A 16,718-nucleotide genomic window follows, 5' to 3' on the forward strand; every position below is an offset into this window, starting at 1 on the left:
AATGTTTAACCATTATTAACTAATAAGTCTCCAGTGTTCTGTGAATTACCTAAATCTACATGGTTCGAGAAGGTGAATCTATCAAGTGAAAGAATTAGAATATGAAGGGCACCTTTAAGGGGTAAGTCCTTGGAGTGGCTGTACCCACAATGGTGTCTTTTACGTATGTTTCCTGCTAACAGCATAGAATTTGTATGGGAATTCATTGTGAATCGATTTTCTTTTTAATGAATAGGATTTTAATCTGTCTTGTTTTACTGTGCAGATGTACAGAATCTCACTAGTGGCTTTCATGTTGACTCTTCAGAGGAATAAATGTAATAGTAGTGCAGGTGTCTAACTGGACCTTACATTTATATGGCCTTCGCTGCTTCTTTTCACTTAATCTTTTGGATCTGCTGGTCCCGATTTGTTGACTGTATTGTTCTGGGGGTGTGCATTCTGTTCTGTGAAGATTTACATACTTGGCTATATTAACAGTGAAGTGTTACGTGATTTAATAACTTCTAATCAAAAAGTGGCACACAGCTGAATAGAGAAGCAGTATTTTACAGATGAGCATTGCAAGTTTTGTAGCTAGCTGTAGGCACACAATTAGGTATTTATGCTGTTTTGCAAATTTCTACAAAACGAGTCTTTGTTGCTATTTTAAAACCATGTTTTTATTCTTTCAACTTTTTTTTTTTTTTTTTTTAATAGTGGAGATGAGAAACTTCCTATATGTGTTGCAACAGGAGACCCTATCCTGGAGTATCGATTCTGGATGTGCAGTGTATGTAAGCATTGTATGAAAGCCAAAGAAGCGAGCAATTATAACTTCTGTCCTCTGTGCCACAGTACAGCATAGCAGAGGATAAAGGACTGTTTATCCTTGTTATCCGTTATGTCTCCTAAAAATACTCTATAAAATGTTACCAATGTACTACTTTTTAAAATACAACTCAGGTACTCTATTGTAACAACAGATAGTGCCACTGTTAAAAAGTTTTTTAAGAAAAACCCAGAAAACCCACAAGACAAACCTTTACTGGTTCCATTTATGTGAAGAAACAACTGTGTTAGGCTGCATTTTTGTTACTTCTTTTTAGAAAGGTTTAAGGTAAAAAGCATTCTTTTCTAACGGTAAATTTAGCCTGGTTTCAGCACCATGCAAACTGAATGTAGGTTCATCTTAATACGTTTCCATCTGAGCAAGCTCGTGTTTTTCATTTTTGTAATTCCATAGGAAATTACTGGGTTTTCTCAAAATGCACGGTTTTTTTGAAGGAAGTAATACCTGAGCTGAAATAATGCCACGGTAGCTGTGATACTATTACTGTGTATGTTTTACTACCGCTGTTTTACTAGAGCGATGGTGCCAGTTTAGACCTACGTTTGTGCCGCTTTCTTTTGCCAAGGGTGTTTAAACCCACTGTAGCAATAAAGGGCTTGCAAACGGGAGCCATCAGTGCCGTCAGTCCGCCTCTGGCCTGCCGGCCTTTGTGATGCCTTCGACCAGTCCAGGAAACCTCTGTGAACCTTCAGACCGGAGTCTGGTCATGAGGTATTTTTTTTTTTTTAAGTACCTTGAGGAGAGCAGCTGACGTCTGTCGAACAGCTTTCAAGAGCCGAACGCCCTCCCTGGGCCTGGGGGCGGTCTGAGGGAGGCGGTCCGGTCCGGTCCGTTCCGTTCCGTTCCGTTGCCAGGCGGGCTCTGTCAGCGCTGCACACGGCCCCGCGCCCCGCCCGCAGGGGGCAGCGCGAGCCCCCTCAGGGCTGCCCTCAGGGGCGGGCGGCGCCCCTCGCCTCAAGCGAGCCCAGGTAGGGACGAAGCCCGTTTGGTCTGGAAAACGTTAAGTATTACTGGTTCGGTTTGGGCTTTTTTTCGTTCTTTTTCTGGCCTGGTGTTGGCGCTTCTTTGTCCCTCGCAGCCGTGTCGGTCGGAGGGCTGCGCCGGTTACCGCCCTCCGCCGTGCGGGGGGGCCGGGTAGCCGGCAGAGCGCCGCCGCCGCTCCTCCCCTCGCCGGCTCCCGCAGGCGCTCCGACGCCGCCCCGGCCGCTGCCGTAGCCGCGAGGTAGCGGCGCACCCGGCCCGCGGTCCGGCGGAGGCGCCGCCATGGAGCGGGCGGCGGAGGAGGAGGCGCTGCTGTCGGCGGCGCAGGCGCAGTTGGCGGCGCGGCGGCTGTCGGCGGCGGAGGAGCTGTACAGCCGCTTCATCGCCCGCTGCGGGGGGCCCGCCGGCGGCACCGCCCCCCCAGGGTACGTGCCCGGGCCGGGGGGGTGTGTGTGGGGGGGCGTGGGCGCGGGTCCCGCCGTAACGGCCGCTCTCCCTCTGTCCCCGCGCAGCGCCGGCCGCGACCTGGCCACGGCCCTCAACAACCGCGGCCAGATCAAGTACTTGCGGGTGGAGTTCGCCGCCGCCGTGGAGGACTACACGGCCGCCATCGAGTGCCAGCCCGGCTTCGAGGTGCCCTACTACAACCGGGGCCTGGTGCTCTACCGGCTGGGTAGGGGCCAGGCGCAGTCGGTCACGTCAGCGGCGCCGGGCCGGCGAGCCGAGCGGCGGTCCTGCCCGGGCCCGGCCCGCTCGGGGCTTCCCCCCTGCCCGGGTCCCCTCCCGTCCGGGCTGCCGGGAGCCCCGCTTTGTCCCGAGATTCACCCGCAGCTGGAGGGTGCTTCCCTCCGTTGTAGGGACGGAGGGTCCTGCCCGGCCCCGGCCCCGGCCCCGGCCGGGGAGGGACGTCACTCCAGAAATACGTGGTGTGGACGGACGTTTCAGCTGCCGGTCTGCCCTGTGGGTGCAGTCAGAGAGCCCTGCTGCTCTAGATGAGCTGTTGTGTCATCTGAAACGATAATTGTTCGGGGGAAAACAGGGGGAAGGATGCAGTTTCAGTTTAGGAAGAACTTGCACAAGGGGTAAAACTAGCCAATTCCAAATGTTGCCATTAACCTGAGGTAAAGCATCTCTTAAGCGGGAGCAGCCGTAGCGAGCTCAGCCTTCTCAGCTGTCTCTGCAGAATTTGCTGCCCCGGTTTGGAATACACCACACAAAAGTGGCACCCCTGGACCTTTTTGCTGGAGCTTGGCCATTGCAAAGTCAAGACCCAGGGACTAGAGAGGGCGCTAAGGGGAATGGAGCCTGACCAAGGGCCTCAGCTGGGAAGCAGTGTGCCTGTGTTCCAGGTTTAAGGCAGCCTGGCTATTGGTTAGTTGCCCGAGTGTGGGCCTTTTGGCTCCTTCTCTTTGAATAAGCTGGCTGAACTGAGCCTTAAGCCCGTTTTAGGTTCAAAAATAGGCACTTGGGTTCTTGCTCTGGAGACCTTTTGACTCCCGCTTGGGCTTCTGGGGAATCCAAATGTAGTGGGTCTAGTAAGTACAGCTGCTGCTTTTTGTTAGTGAAGGTATTGGGAGTCATTCTTTGGTTGCGGATTGTGAGTTTGAGCAGTTACAGAGAGATAATTCGTTCTTTTTTTTTTTTTTTCCTTTGGACAGGATGCTTTGATGAGGCCATGAAAGATTTCAGGAAAGTATTAGAGTTAAACCCCCAGTTTGAAGATGCTGCATTGAGTCTAAAACAGGCTATTCTTGATAAAGAAGAAAAACAAAAGCGGGGTTATTGAAAGTGCAGCTAGTGGTGTGAAAATGGTTTGCAAAACACGTGATTTTTGTCATTGATGGATGAAACACAAGGTCATTTACATCTGTTATGACCTACTGAAGAAACGTTGTTCTTGGGCAAATAAGTTATGATTTTGATTGCAAAATAAACTATTTTTGGATATTGTTAGTGTTGAGGAAAAGCGTAATGTTAGATCTACGTGAGATACTTGTACAGAAGTGCTTCATAAAGATGTTGGAAGCTCAGTAACAGCAAATGAAGTCTGTAGTTCTCTTATTAAAACTTAAAACATAAGAGTTTCTGTACTCTTTCACGGATTGTTTTAAACAGTCTTTCATGAGGAAGAAAAACTATATAAAACATTTAAATACTTAAGACTGGAGCTTGCGAGAAGTACAGTGATTTAATAATGATAGTGTTTGTCCACATTTAAATGTAAATTTGATTTAAGCTAAAAGTGGAGTTGTTAATTATAAGGTGCTGGCCTTGAGATGCTATGGTAACTGATTTTCTTTTCACTTCAGAGTGTTTCTGTATTAAGAAACAAATTTAGCAGAAACAATGAGATCTTTTTAGGAAATATCATCTGTACCTTGCATGAGGAACATGGTGTAAGAATTCAGTCCTATGTACATTTGTTCGCTCCTAGAGGTTGTTTTACATTACCTAAACAGGTGGGAACAAGGCATACCTATTTTTTTGTAACCCTATTGTAAAAGTATTGGGCAGATTAATAATTGAATGAATAAAAATGAACATGTACTTTTTACCTTGTGATTGTCTGTAAAGAGCTTATTGTAGAGAATGTAGTTGGGCTATTCACAGTAGGAATTGTGGCTTTCTCCTTGTTACTGTAAAAGGTCAATTGCTTGAAGAATACAACATGAAATCTGATTGAACTGGCTGTGAATAGCTAGGCAGCTTCATTTCTCGCACGGTAGGAGGGACCATTGATGAAGTCCATAAATCATCGGTAAGAAACACCCTCGCATGTTCATAGCAATACAAGTTCTAACAAAAGAAATACTCTTGCATTACCTACATGCGCATTAGGATTATTTTTTTAAAATAAATTATGCTAATGACAGCTCTGCTTCTTATGATGAGTTTCTCCGTGGACGATCCTGGAGCCTGCACAAGGGCAGGGCTCACTGAAGATGGTGGAACCCTCTGGGGTAAGTCACGAGAACAGGCTTCAGCGTCTGAACATCTTCCCCAGCAGCCTTGCTGAGTTCTCTTTCAGCTTTGGGATGAAACTCTGCAACAGCCGCAGTAAGCAGATTTGGACTGCAGGGCTGAGAAGATACCGCATTTACCTCTCCTGCTCCTGACAGTAGCAATGTTGAAGTTAAATAAATACAATGCATGATAGCAGAATGTAACCATTTACAGTTTGGAATAACAATGACCATTTTTTTTCAAAGGTTTAATTTTTTACTTTTCTGGATGTATTAAGGACGTGCTTTGTTTCCATTTTTATATCTTAGTGCTCTGTCTCCAAAACAACATTGATAATTTGAGGACTTGGCACATTTCATGCCACCTCAATCTCAAAAATTGAGATATCATACCAACTCTTGGTTGATGGCGAGAAGGTGAGCTAGAACTAAACCTGTTCCTGACTTACCATGCCAAGAAAATTTAAAAAGACAGTATGTGCAGTTGAACATGACTTACAAAGTTTTACTTTGAGAGATTACAGATGTGGTTCTGCACAGAACACTTTAAATGACGATACAGATAAAAATCAAAAGATTAACAGCACGTAAGTATTTTAGAGAACAAAGACACTAGTAATAATATTCCTCATACTTCCCAGCGTGTGTTGTTTTGTGAACATTACTCAATTACTTAAAATGCATTCATTGCTGGCACAGAAATATTCCACTGGACTGGGAGCAATTTTATCACAGATTCTCCACAGTATTTCCGTGTCTCTCCTGCAAAAGCATGAACTGTCGTGGTGCATTTCGGCGTAATTTGGAATTCTTTCAAGGTAATTTTGGCCAGTAACGTTCTCACACACATTTTCCCCTTTCACGTGCAACCATGAGTCACTTAGTTCTCTGGCTTTACATCACAAGACTAATTGGGGTTTTCAGTCTGAAATTATGAAATAGCATTGTGTGGTGTTCGTTCACTCAGGCCTGTTCAAAGGGGTGTAAACCCCCGTTATTGATACAAAAACTTGAAGATATTTAGTAACTCCCCTTGTCCTGCAAGGTTTCCTGTTCATAATCCTTTAAGAATTAAAAGTCTAATGGAGAGTAGTAAAATTCTTTTTATGTAGTGTTTCCACATGAAATTCAGACAACCTCTCAGCTTTTTAAAAGGAGTAGGGGTTGTGTGCTTTGGATGCTTTGCAATGCAGAGGTACTGTGGCTTTACACCTTCACTGGGCTTTAGGGGTTGTCTTTGCTTGGAAATTATAAACCTCTGTAGAGCGTCTGGGTCAATCCTGTCTGCCCCCTGCATTGCCCTTGTGAAACGTTTGCTAGTCAGAGTCATGGCGCTATACCAGTAAGTCCAACAGGCGGTTGCTGCTAATGTATGTTGACTGTGTCTTTACCCTGGCCAGAAGTGTTTCAGACGTGAATAATTCACAGCCGCTTTCCCAAGGTTTCCTACCTATAAACCTACTCTCCAAAAGCCCTTGACTCTTCCCCTCACACAGCCTTCACTGGCAGCCCCTCTGTTTAGCTTGTTCCCCATAGCCGGGATTAATTTGGCAACAAGTAACAGTGTTCTCTACCTGGTGATTTACCTCTAAACTTAGAAAAAATACATGATTTCCTCAATACCTTACAGAATGTTTTTGGTTTTTTTTCTTTAGTATCTGGAACAACAGTCTTCAAGTTCTTACTTGCTCAGAGAAAAAGGCAAAGAGTAACGTCATCACCCTGTGCTTTTCCCTACTACCCCTGTTTGTCCTTCTACTGAAATGCAGGAGGAGGAGTTGTCACAGCACTTGCAGTGTTGCAAGGCCTTTCCCTTGCTTTTGCAGAAAGGTAGGAAAAGATGACAAAATCCCAGGTCAGCAGGGCACACAGTGGTATGAGAACTGTTTCTTATACGTTTGGTGGGAGATGCAGCGTGGGGAACAAGGAGAGCCATTCCAAAGGGAAGGCTGGCAGCGTGTTGAGGGGAAAGGGCTAGGTCTTCAAGTGGCCAGAATATGTTCCTCTTCCACATGCTTTCCCTCTGAGTGGACAACAGAGGTAATTCAGCATTAAAAACCTGAAAATCTTTGGCTGTTACAACCGAGGACTGCACTATGCACTGTCCCGTTTAGTTGGTAAAAAGTAAATTAGTAGTGAAAAGTGCACTATTCAAATTTTGTGGGGAATGAATGCCTTTGTATCAGTCAAGCTCAGCTATGCAGGTCGTGCTCTCCCCTGACTATCAGAAAGGGAAGAGTTCAAAAAGAAGCAAAACCAGTGTTCAAAACTGAAGATTGCTAGTAGAAGGATAATGTCCTATATTCTTTTGTGTTAGCGGGTTATTGTCAGTCTGCCTAATCATTTTAATAGAGGCAGAAGCTGGATCAGTGGAACAGGTTCAACCTCAGCATGTGGCTTTCACACATGATGGAATGGCTGGTTGCTTTTTATGAAAATAGTTTGCTGTGAGATCTTGTCAAGGTGGAGGCCCACCTAGCAGCATGTTGTGATCATTTCAGTTGAACTCTGTTTCTGAATATTAACTGCTTCCAAGATTTTCCTTGTAGGATCCCTTTAGTCCATGAGCAGGGAGGGATTGGATGCAGTCTACAGCATTGCCTCCTACAGTCCATGACGATCAGGTTTTTCGTCGTTCATGTCTTTGTGTTGCACAGTAAGCACGTGAAACGGACATGAAGGATATCTTGATCTCCCAGCAAGGAACAGCTAGTCCAACCCTGTCACAGACATCACAACTGTAGGTTTCAACCTAACTCCTATTACTATGGAAAAAGCCTGAGCCAAAGTTCAAGGCTTTCCAGGCTTGTATGGGGACTCCTGTGTGCCTGTATCTGTGCATTTAACATATCTCTCGCACCTTCCTAATTCTTTTTCTCCACATTGGCTGAATAATGAAGGCTTTTTCAACCATAGTGGTATGACCAGAGTGGTTCCTGAAAGCCTAATCCAAGAAAGAGTTTAAGCCCATAGCCTGAAAACTGCAATCTAGGACATGAGTTAGGTGCTGAAGTTCCAGCTGCAATACCTGAGAGGAGGGAGTAATCCCAGGAGAACCTAGATGCAGAGCAATACAGTATGCAATAGCATGGCTGAATCACAGCTGGGGAAGTCACCATCAAAGCTAAACAATGAATGCCTAATCCTAAGACACTTGCATGATTTAGTGTGAAAAATATCAGCTGCCATGAACAGCAACCAAGGTAGGAGGAAGAAACCAAGGATGTGGAATTTCTTTGGCTTGTCTATGAGAATGTGGGAACCTGAAATGCCTGTTGAAATGGGAATGCAGGTTCTGTCTCACCTTCTCCCTTTCCTTCCCAATGTATCCAGAAGAGAAAGGTCTTCCCATCTGCTGGCTGGTGGGTGGATGGGTAGGGAACACTGCTGGACCCCTTCCTGGCTTTCTAGGGCAAAAGGGAAAGATCTGGGATATCCCACTTGCTGCAGACAAGTTTACCTGAATCTAGTCTGCAAGACTGCAGGACGAGCGAGCCTTAGTGACACACCACCAGACCTGATGCTCATCTGCGTGGAACTAGACAGTGTCCCGTGAGCTCTGGGAAAAGAAGAGCTAGCATTTAGTCCTCATTATTTAACCTTCATCCTAGTTTACAAATTTCAAAAGACTGCTTTTTAGATTAACAGAAAGTTAACCTAAACTGATGAGTTTTTGTTAACATTAAAAATGGGGAGTGTGCTCTCGGAAAACGCGTGGGAGCAGTGAGCTTGCTTGACTCTGCAGTGTTAGCTCCGGACAGTAGAGTGCACTGCTCATACAGCAGAGAGGAAGGCATCTCCCAGGCTGGTGCTGAAGGGGGTCTTGGGATCCCAGTACCCTCCCATTCCTTGTTACAAAACTTAGTCCTTCAGCAGATACAGCTTTAAGAGTACATTTATTCAGCACTCATCCCAGGCATGACTGTAGCTTTTGGGAAGCTTGCCATGTATATGCACTAATCGGTGTGCGTAACCAGCCAGCCTGTGAAGATAGAGGCTGTACGAGCTGTGCAAACCCACTGGAGATGGCAGACATGTGCACTGTTAGCCTGCATCAGCACCAGTGCCATTGCCCCCTCTTCACTGGTGTCGAACACCTGCGTGTGCTGCAGGCACACCTCCAGTTGCAGTGCAGGCACATCCTGAGAGAGATTGCAGGTGGTCGTGTGTCTGGTTTGTCCTTGATCTCTTGGAAATAATTAAAAAAAATGTTCTCTGTAGGCACAAAAAGAAAAAATACCAGGTAAGTTGTACTTTTTATTCATGTTAGAGAATCCGTCTTCTCCCATTTTGTAGAGTTAGCCTTTTCCATACAGGGGCAGGTGAGAGGAAAGTGAGGAACTAACAGGCTTCCAAGATGCTCAGGTCAATGTAATGTTCTAGACAAAAATCAACATTAATGGGGAAAAAAATATGCCTTTGTGTTGTATGTGGAAGAGGCCCCAGGTAGCAGATTGCTTGGCTCTTTGAAGCCAATGTTGGTACACCAGATGGTTGCTGTTGCACATTAGCAAGGAGATGTTCTGCACTTAGATTACTTTGTATGTATTTTTATTTGACTTTTCAGATTTGCACTTTACATTCACATGGGAGGATTGGCAGTCACTTTATGAAATATTAAAAGAAGCAGCCGTAATCAGGGCTGGAATAATTTTAGTGATCTGCAAGTCCCTATTTCAACAGCTGGAAGAAACAAGAAGTGTTTATTTTGCAGCCTTGGGCTATTTTCTGGTAAGTTCTCATTTGTAGCCACTTCAGAGAGGCAACAGGTTACAACATTTACTAATCCTGTTAGCAGACCCTAGCACTTTCCAGTGTTGTGGTGCTCTTCTGAGTCCCACCGTCTGGACTTTTCATTTGAAGCAAGACAGTTCTTGTGGTAGCTCCTGTGTCTAGTTGCACTGTTTGGAAAGCAGCCAGCACAGCAGAGCCTTCAGGAGCTGTCGGAGACACACACACAGTGAAGTGAGGAGTGAGGCTGGAGCACACAGATGAATAGCTCTGGTTCTCCAAGGGTAGACCCTAACAGTTTGGAGGATTCGGACCCTTCGAAAGAATTTGGAATGTGGCAGTGATTTGTGCCTTAATGTTTGTTTCTAAAATTTTGGATCTATTTTCTTTCAGACTGGGTGCAGTCCAGTTGAAAACCTGTTGAAATAATATCTGGTTCCAAAACTGCCTGCTACAGCCCAACTCCAACATGTCCTGCTCTGCTGCTGGCATCTTCTCCAGAGCCATGCCACCTGTGTTTGGCTTGGCAGGTAGCTCTCCTTCTTCCCTCTCTCACAGGCCCAAGCTTAGACCAGGAGTCTGCAACCCCTGCCTGTTCCCTCGTTCTTGTCCCAGAACTTACAGTTCTAAGGTCTTGAAGGACAGGCTATGCATCGCTTGTGCCACAAAGCATGGTGACCTCTCTAGGTGAGTATGCAGGACCTGGTGCTCTTACCAAATTCAGTTCACATGCGTCATCTTAGATCTGGATCAATGATCCAGACTGGTCCAGCAAGTACGTAGCCCTGGAGATTGGCTGAACGGTGACCTGGAAAGGCTGAGAATGATACACAGTGTATCTGTGTAGTTTTTAAAGAATACATACACGCTGCACATTAAGTGCTAATGTATTAAAGTATGAACTAAAGGTAATGTTACACAGTCCGTGTTCAAGGCATTTCAGATACCAAAACTAGAGGTCCCAAATCCCTTAAAAACATCAGGTCAGGAGTGCTTTGCAATGGCTCTTTTTCTCCTGAATGCCTACCTTTCCTCTCCCTGCTTGAGCTGCACTGTCCTCTGCAGGGGCTGCCAGGTAGTGTGTTGGTAGGAGAGCAGGCTGCCACCAAGCAGTGCACATAGACCTGCGAAGAAGAAAAAGCACCACTTGGTCCATACCAAATCCCGCTTTGCAGAGCATCGTTTTGTCTTTTGTCTGCCTTTTGCAGAAGTCACAGCTGATTAGACTTAGGCTTGTCTGAACACTTGCATGTGGCACCTTCTAGCTGAATCTGCCTTGAATTTCAAATTTGGTGTCAAAGAAGCCCTCAGGCAGTTTGGTAACTGAGAGGCTGAGGTAGGAGAAGTTAAAACCTCCCGAGCTGCAGTGAAGCTATGTATCAAAGCTAGACAGAAACTCAATCTAGTGCTAGATGCAGCTGCGCACTTAGGAAGCAGCACAAGCCAGGATTGCATCATGTTCATTTCTAGCAAGTTCGTGAGTTGAACTGCTTATGAAAGGCCAAGTCAAAAGAATTATGTGGTTACTTGAGCTGCCCAGGCAAGGGTACTGCCATGGTTCGTATCAGTACATGTGCTAGAGTCCACTCAATTGGGTGCACTAGGAGCAAAGCACACTCAGGTGACTGTCCTGGGGTTTTCTTTGCTCTTCTTAGACCTGTTAGAGGAGGACAGAACCTCAAAAGTGTAAGACCAAACCCACACGCCTCTGCTTCCCTGCCCATTGGGCTGGCATCTGAGGAGACGGTTGACTCACTGGGACTGATGGGAGGTAACAGCTGAACTTATGTGGATGTTATGGCATGTAAGTTGACTTTTCTGCTCTAGACATTTTAAGCTGAAGTGCTATGACTTTTTATGATCCTATAAAAAGTCAGAAACACCATATAAAAATCATATTTACATACCAAACTCTTTTGTTTACCCCAGCCAGTGCAATCTCACTGTGTTGCAGAGCGGATTTGAGAAGAGAACTAAATTAAAGCTGCGCTCCGGTCAGGGTACTTGGGTTGAATGCTGGCTGGGTGTTAAGTCTGTGAGGTGTTTAAATTGGCTATTTTTTATATGGTGTTAAGAAGTTCAGAGGATAGTGTGCGTGAGTGGGAGGTGAGCCTTTCACTTAAACTTACCTGTTCCAGTCGATGTGCCAGGGTCCTTACTGCCAGCCTTTTAAAATGAGAAGGATGTCTCACCGTGGGGCTAACAGCTACTGGACAGAACTCTGCAACATACTCACTGCCATTAATCTCACACCTATTTGAGAGAACAGATCAACAGATCTAGAAGAAATTAGGGCTTTGCTGATGAGCGCATTGGTCATTCAATAACTACTTGCCCATCCACAGTGATGTTCCATCTTGGGATGCTGTTGAAGTCTAGAGACCTGGTTACCCAGCAGTTTTCCAGGTATAACTCAATGTCGGGGCTCTCATCTTTCAGCTCCACCTCAAGAAACACAGGCTCCACAGGTCGCTTGAGTATTGCCATGTTGGGCTCATAGAATTCCATGAAAGATTCATCTTGAGAAAATGTCAGGGGATTTTGTTGTTGTTTAATTTTATTTAAATGAAAATGTTTGGAAATTTTCTGGTTTTCTTAGGGGGAGACTTACCTTTGGACACTCTTGAAACTACATTCAGGGCTTGTCTTATCCTTCTGTGTACTGCAGAAAAGGAAATGTTAGTGAGGTTCTTTAGTAGGAAGCAGGGCATGTCTTAACAAGGGAACTTACAACAGAAAGAGTCACAGAAGTTTAAAAATGGAGGAAAAGAATTGCCTACCTGCAGTATTTGATCTTGGTACCATCGTACCGGAGCCAAAGGGAGGTGATGTGGATGGATCACTAGCGAAGGCACCTAGCACTAGCGTCTCTTTTGCTCGATAGTAGCACAAGACTGTTAGTCTATAATAGAAGAAAGGGTAATTTTTGTGTTCACTCTTACTTTCCAGCAGCTGTGCCAAAGTGAGCAGTGTCAGTGAGCAGTAGCTCCTACCTGTAGTCTGGATCTCTTGTGATTGTCGGTATGCTCTGTCCTGGAAGAGTCTCTTTCTCATAAGAGATTTCATTTTCATAAATAATATGATCACCTTCAAACTGTGCATATGGGAAGCTCATTAAAAATTGAATCTTTTCAGGAACTGGTGCAGGGGAACAAAAGAGAAAATGCAGGAGAGACAGAGACTTCCAGCAGATATATCTGCTCTGGCCATGGGCTTACCCTTACTGAAGTGCCACAGGTAGTGACATGGAACTTGAAGAAGGCATGTCCTTCATTATACTCTCTAGGCTTGCAAGAGCTATCCCTTAGTTTGGTTTTACTCATATCAATGGCAGGAACTGTCTTCATTTGGGCAGATATCATTATGGTACCATCTGGGTGGCATACTGAGAAAAATCAGAGAATTGGTTATAAATTCAAGGAAAGAATCACAGATCTTTTTATTGATTGATCAGTAGTGTAACTTACTTATAAATGCTGGAGAATTAAAACTGCAGCTAACGGAGAACATCTGTAAGGTCTCCATAGTTCTCACTTTCCTCAGGGCAACATCAAACCTTGCTTTAATTTTCTGAAAGGACACTTCCTGTGAAGGAGGTGATGGAAGAGGTCTCCTGTTAAGGCATGTGATCCATATGTACAAAGTTTTGCTCTTTAGCTTGTGCCACTTGAATACTAACAAGTCACAAGAGTTGAGTCAGTCTGAAGACTCGAGCCTGATGCAACATGGGGGCAGAAGTTTTCTTGTACGAATTAATGGGTCACTATCACAGAGATAAATTTTGGCTGATTATTGTAGAATAGTTCAGATGTTTATTACAGCATCAATTTTCCCCTGCCATGTCTTAACATTTCTACAAAATGTTCCTTTAAAAGAGCTTCTTTCATAAAAGCTATATTGAAATATTGTTTCTGGCTCAGTGCAGATGGGACATTTTGCTTCATCTTACTAAAAATACTGAGGAGTTTGTTTTTGAAGACTTGGTGCATATCTTTTAGAGACAATTTAGCACTGCAGATTACATAATACATGGCATTACCAGAAGGGTCCATGTCCGATACCTCTTGTCCTACTTGCACTGGCTTAGAGCTGTTCCCTCTGGAGGTTTCCCAATACGTGTAATACTGCGGCACAGCAAACTGTGACTGTAGGACTGCGGCTGTATGAGCAAACAGTCCTATGTGCTTTAAAGAAGGAATTGCTATACAGTTCACATACCTCATAGATAACTCCCACAGCAAACAGAGGTATTTGCAAGATCAGGTGGGTGGAGTTGGTAGCTGCAAGATACCCATTGATAAGCGCAACATGCCGGTTTAGGAGCTTGTCACCAAGATACAGGTTCCAATACTGGTGCAAGCCAAAAAGAGGGATGGCTAGATACAGGTTTTCTTCATCACAGTAACCAACTGCTTCTGGTAGTTCTGTAAGACGAAGGTTGGGTTAAGAGTTTGCAATGAAGGAAGGTTTTAGCAATGATGTTTGGCCCAGGCAGGGATTTCCTTCGTGGGTAAATTTTGCACTTGCACTGCAGTAGCCCTGTTACGCGCATACTGGCATCGTCTGCAGGGCTTTGGCTGTGTTGTGGATGTAACAGCTCACAATTAGTGGGACTGGGAATCCTCATGCTTTAGCGGTGGCCTGCCAGCTTGCTTCCAGGACTACTCCCTGTTTCAGTAAGGCAAGCTGAGCTATGTATGCAAATATATTTTTTTGGTCAGCCTTCTCTGGATTGAAGCCAGAGCTATTTCAAAGATAAAATAGGACAGTGAGGAGACACTGTCACCTTCATGGCATCCAAAATCTAAGAAGTTTGAGAAAAATACCAACCAGACCTCCTGACTGGTTCAATAACCTGCTAAGTACAGCTTTTAGTGGATGATTGTCTCCTTACAGAAATGCTGTCTTTGGAGTTCACAGCAATTTATTTGAGTCAGTTGAATTCTGCCCTGGACGCAGAGGCAGAATTGCATTTGAGGACAAACTGAAACTCACAGCAATGTCTGAAAGTTTTGCCAGTAGATGTATGTTCAAGTTATGAGGCATCTTGTTCACTGAGTTTGCAAGCCAACTTCTTTTACACACTAGTTTTTATTGCTCTCAGTGTCTCGAGGGCAGACTGTCTTGCCAGTATGCAGAAGAGCTGCCATCAGTAAAGCAGCAAGTTGGCTATGTTACCAATAATGAGCTATTGAAGGGTGGGGTTTTCCCAAAAGCTCTCATCCTCAGCCTAAAGCTGTTCTCACTGAATTCGATGAAAATCTGATCCATGCTGTTGATGCAAACCAGTTAATATCAGGTGAAAGCTTACCGATATCAGCAACCACACACTCCACCTCTGCAGAATGATAATAGAGTGTCATCTCCGGACCCACGTTTATAGTGTAGTTAGCAAGGAGGGTATATTTTGTTTCATTTCTATTCACATACTGAAAGAGAGAGAAGTGTAAGGCTGCAGTAGCAATGGCTTCCAGCACAGACAGGAATGTATATCCTGAGCAGCACTAAATAATTATTCCAACACTCTCCTCTCCCCTGCAAATAGCTCAGGCTCCAAAAACATCGCTTCAGTTGGCCTAAAACTATTCAGAAATCTGGACTGGATTCAACAGTTTTTTTGGCCAAACATAAATGTGGAGAATGTAGCGCCTGTTCAGAAAATGGAGGCAGAAGTGAACACAGTGGTGTTTCCTCTGTAGCCCACTGGTGAAAAAGCTCGTAGAGGGAGCTCTGGGTCCAAATCCATATTCTTCTTTACCCAGAATGTGGGCTGGACCCAGGAGAGTGAGTAATTGGTAAGATAGAAGGTGTGAGGAGGTGCTGTGAAAGATCCCTCTCAATATCCTCATTTACTTCACTAAAAGTGCCCCCAAAGTAAAACCTGCCGTTAAACCTGAAAGACATACTTCTAAAAATTTTTGGCTTGCTTTGATCCTTAATGCAATTTAACTGTGGTTTGACTGCAGCCTGAAAATTAGTCCTGATCCTGTGCCCTCACAATGTTGTTCCTTCTAACAGAAAGTAGCGTCGCAAGTCTGCATGGTTTGGTTGAAACAGTGGTAGAGGACTTGCACTTATGCATCTTGCCGCTGAAGTGAGAGGTTGAATTCCCTCTGTGAGTTTATACTTTTAACAAATATTTAGATTAGAAATGGTCTGAAGCTTAACAAAATTACATTTAGAATAACCCAAATCTGCCTGTACGTGTTCACATGGTGCATGGCCCGTGCCAGCGGTCAAATGGCTGCGCATAAACAGTAGGTTCGGGACTTACTGGATGTTGGTAACTGGTGTTTGCAGGATTGCAGTAATTGATTTATTTTTCCAAGGCACTTCTGTATCAAGGGATAGCATTTAATAGAGATTTGACAAACCTCTTCCTGCTGGGCGTGTGCTTGGACATTAGCCATGCTGACAGACACTAAAGGAAGTCATATTTCATACCTTCTAATCACACTTGATGCAGCATGTCTCCCAGAGACCAAGGGAGAGCAAGGTGGGGCCATACAAGCCTCTAGTCTTAATTCAGGTGAGCTCAGACTCATTGACACCTTTATGACTGAGCAACAGTTGTTGGTTAATAAAAGCCAGGCTATGTTCTGAAAAGGGACTGCCCTACCTCCTCCACTCAGCTGCTGGAGTGACCTGCTGTATCTTACCTCCTTTAGAACATATGGATCATCGAAAGAGACTTCCAGGATAAATTCTTTCATTCCATTAGAAAAGGGAGTTTCATAAATCTTAAACCCATGGTGCTGTGCTTCTCTCGGGGTAAATGGCACATTTCCTATTGCGATTGCCACCAGAGAGACATCGGGAAGAAAGTGTCCAAATGCAACATTAAATAGCCTTTCCTCTGGCAGGGTATCTGTAGGGAGAGAACATCAAATTACTGCTGATGTGGATCAAGTAATGAAGACGGTTGGGGTGGCCTCTCATTCAAGTTCCAGGAAACTTAGCCAACAGCCATCTCTTTAATGGCTCTGATTAATGAGTGTTTGTGTTCTAGTCAGATCTGAAATACTCTGTGTACATGAGAATTGCTTCAAGCTGCGGAAGATTAACAACAAATACATACAACTTTATAGAAAGTGGGTTCAGTAACTTTCTAGAGGTGCACTAAGATGTGCAATGACTTTCCTATAAAGAAATCTAGAATCTAGTTCAGCCACATAAAATATGGAAAAACTATCATAATGTATGCTAAGAGG

General features: G+C 44.7%; 2 protein-coding genes and 1 long non-coding RNA gene across 5 annotated transcripts in view; 2 read left to right on the plus strand and 1 right to left on the minus strand.

Annotated features, from left to right (window-relative positions):
• WDR35 (WD repeat domain 35) overlaps positions 1 to 964 on the plus strand; it is a 45,536-nt gene extending 44,572 nt beyond the window's left edge. For all 3 annotated transcript variants that reach the window (XR_012653303.1, XM_075049071.1, XM_075049070.1), the window contains one exon: positions 700 to 964. Coding sequence is in view for 2 of the 3 variants with exons in the window: in XM_075049071.1 (XP_074905172.1) it covers positions 700 to 847 (148 nt within the window). In the remaining variant the exon portion in view is untranslated. The remainder of the gene's footprint in view (positions 1 to 699) is intronic.
• Positions 1 to 1,723, minus strand: part of LOC142040813 (uncharacterized) — a 37,182-nt gene extending 35,459 nt beyond the window's left edge. The window contains exon 1 of the long non-coding RNA XR_012653304.1: positions 1,566 to 1,723. This is a non-coding gene — a long non-coding RNA (uncharacterized LOC142040813). The remainder of the gene's footprint in view (positions 1 to 1,565) is intronic.
• Positions 1,724 to 1,815: 92 nt separating this feature from the next.
• Positions 1,816 to 4,372, plus strand: TTC32 (tetratricopeptide repeat domain 32). The gene is made up of 3 exons (XM_075049073.1): positions 1,816 to 2,238; positions 2,326 to 2,486; positions 3,472 to 4,372. The coding sequence occupies exons 1-3, from the start codon at positions 2,096 to 2,098 to the stop codon at positions 3,597 to 3,599; spliced, it is 432 nt and encodes a 143-aa protein (XP_074905174.1). The 5' UTR covers positions 1,816 to 2,095; the 3' UTR covers positions 3,600 to 4,372.
• Positions 4,373 to 16,718: the final 12,346 nt, after the last annotated feature.

Source organism: Buteo buteo, chromosome 17 (genome assembly GCF_964188355.1).
Source record: "Buteo buteo chromosome 17, bButBut1.hap1.1, whole genome shotgun sequence".
NCBI lineage: Eukaryota > Metazoa > Chordata > Aves > Accipitriformes > Accipitridae > Buteo > Buteo buteo.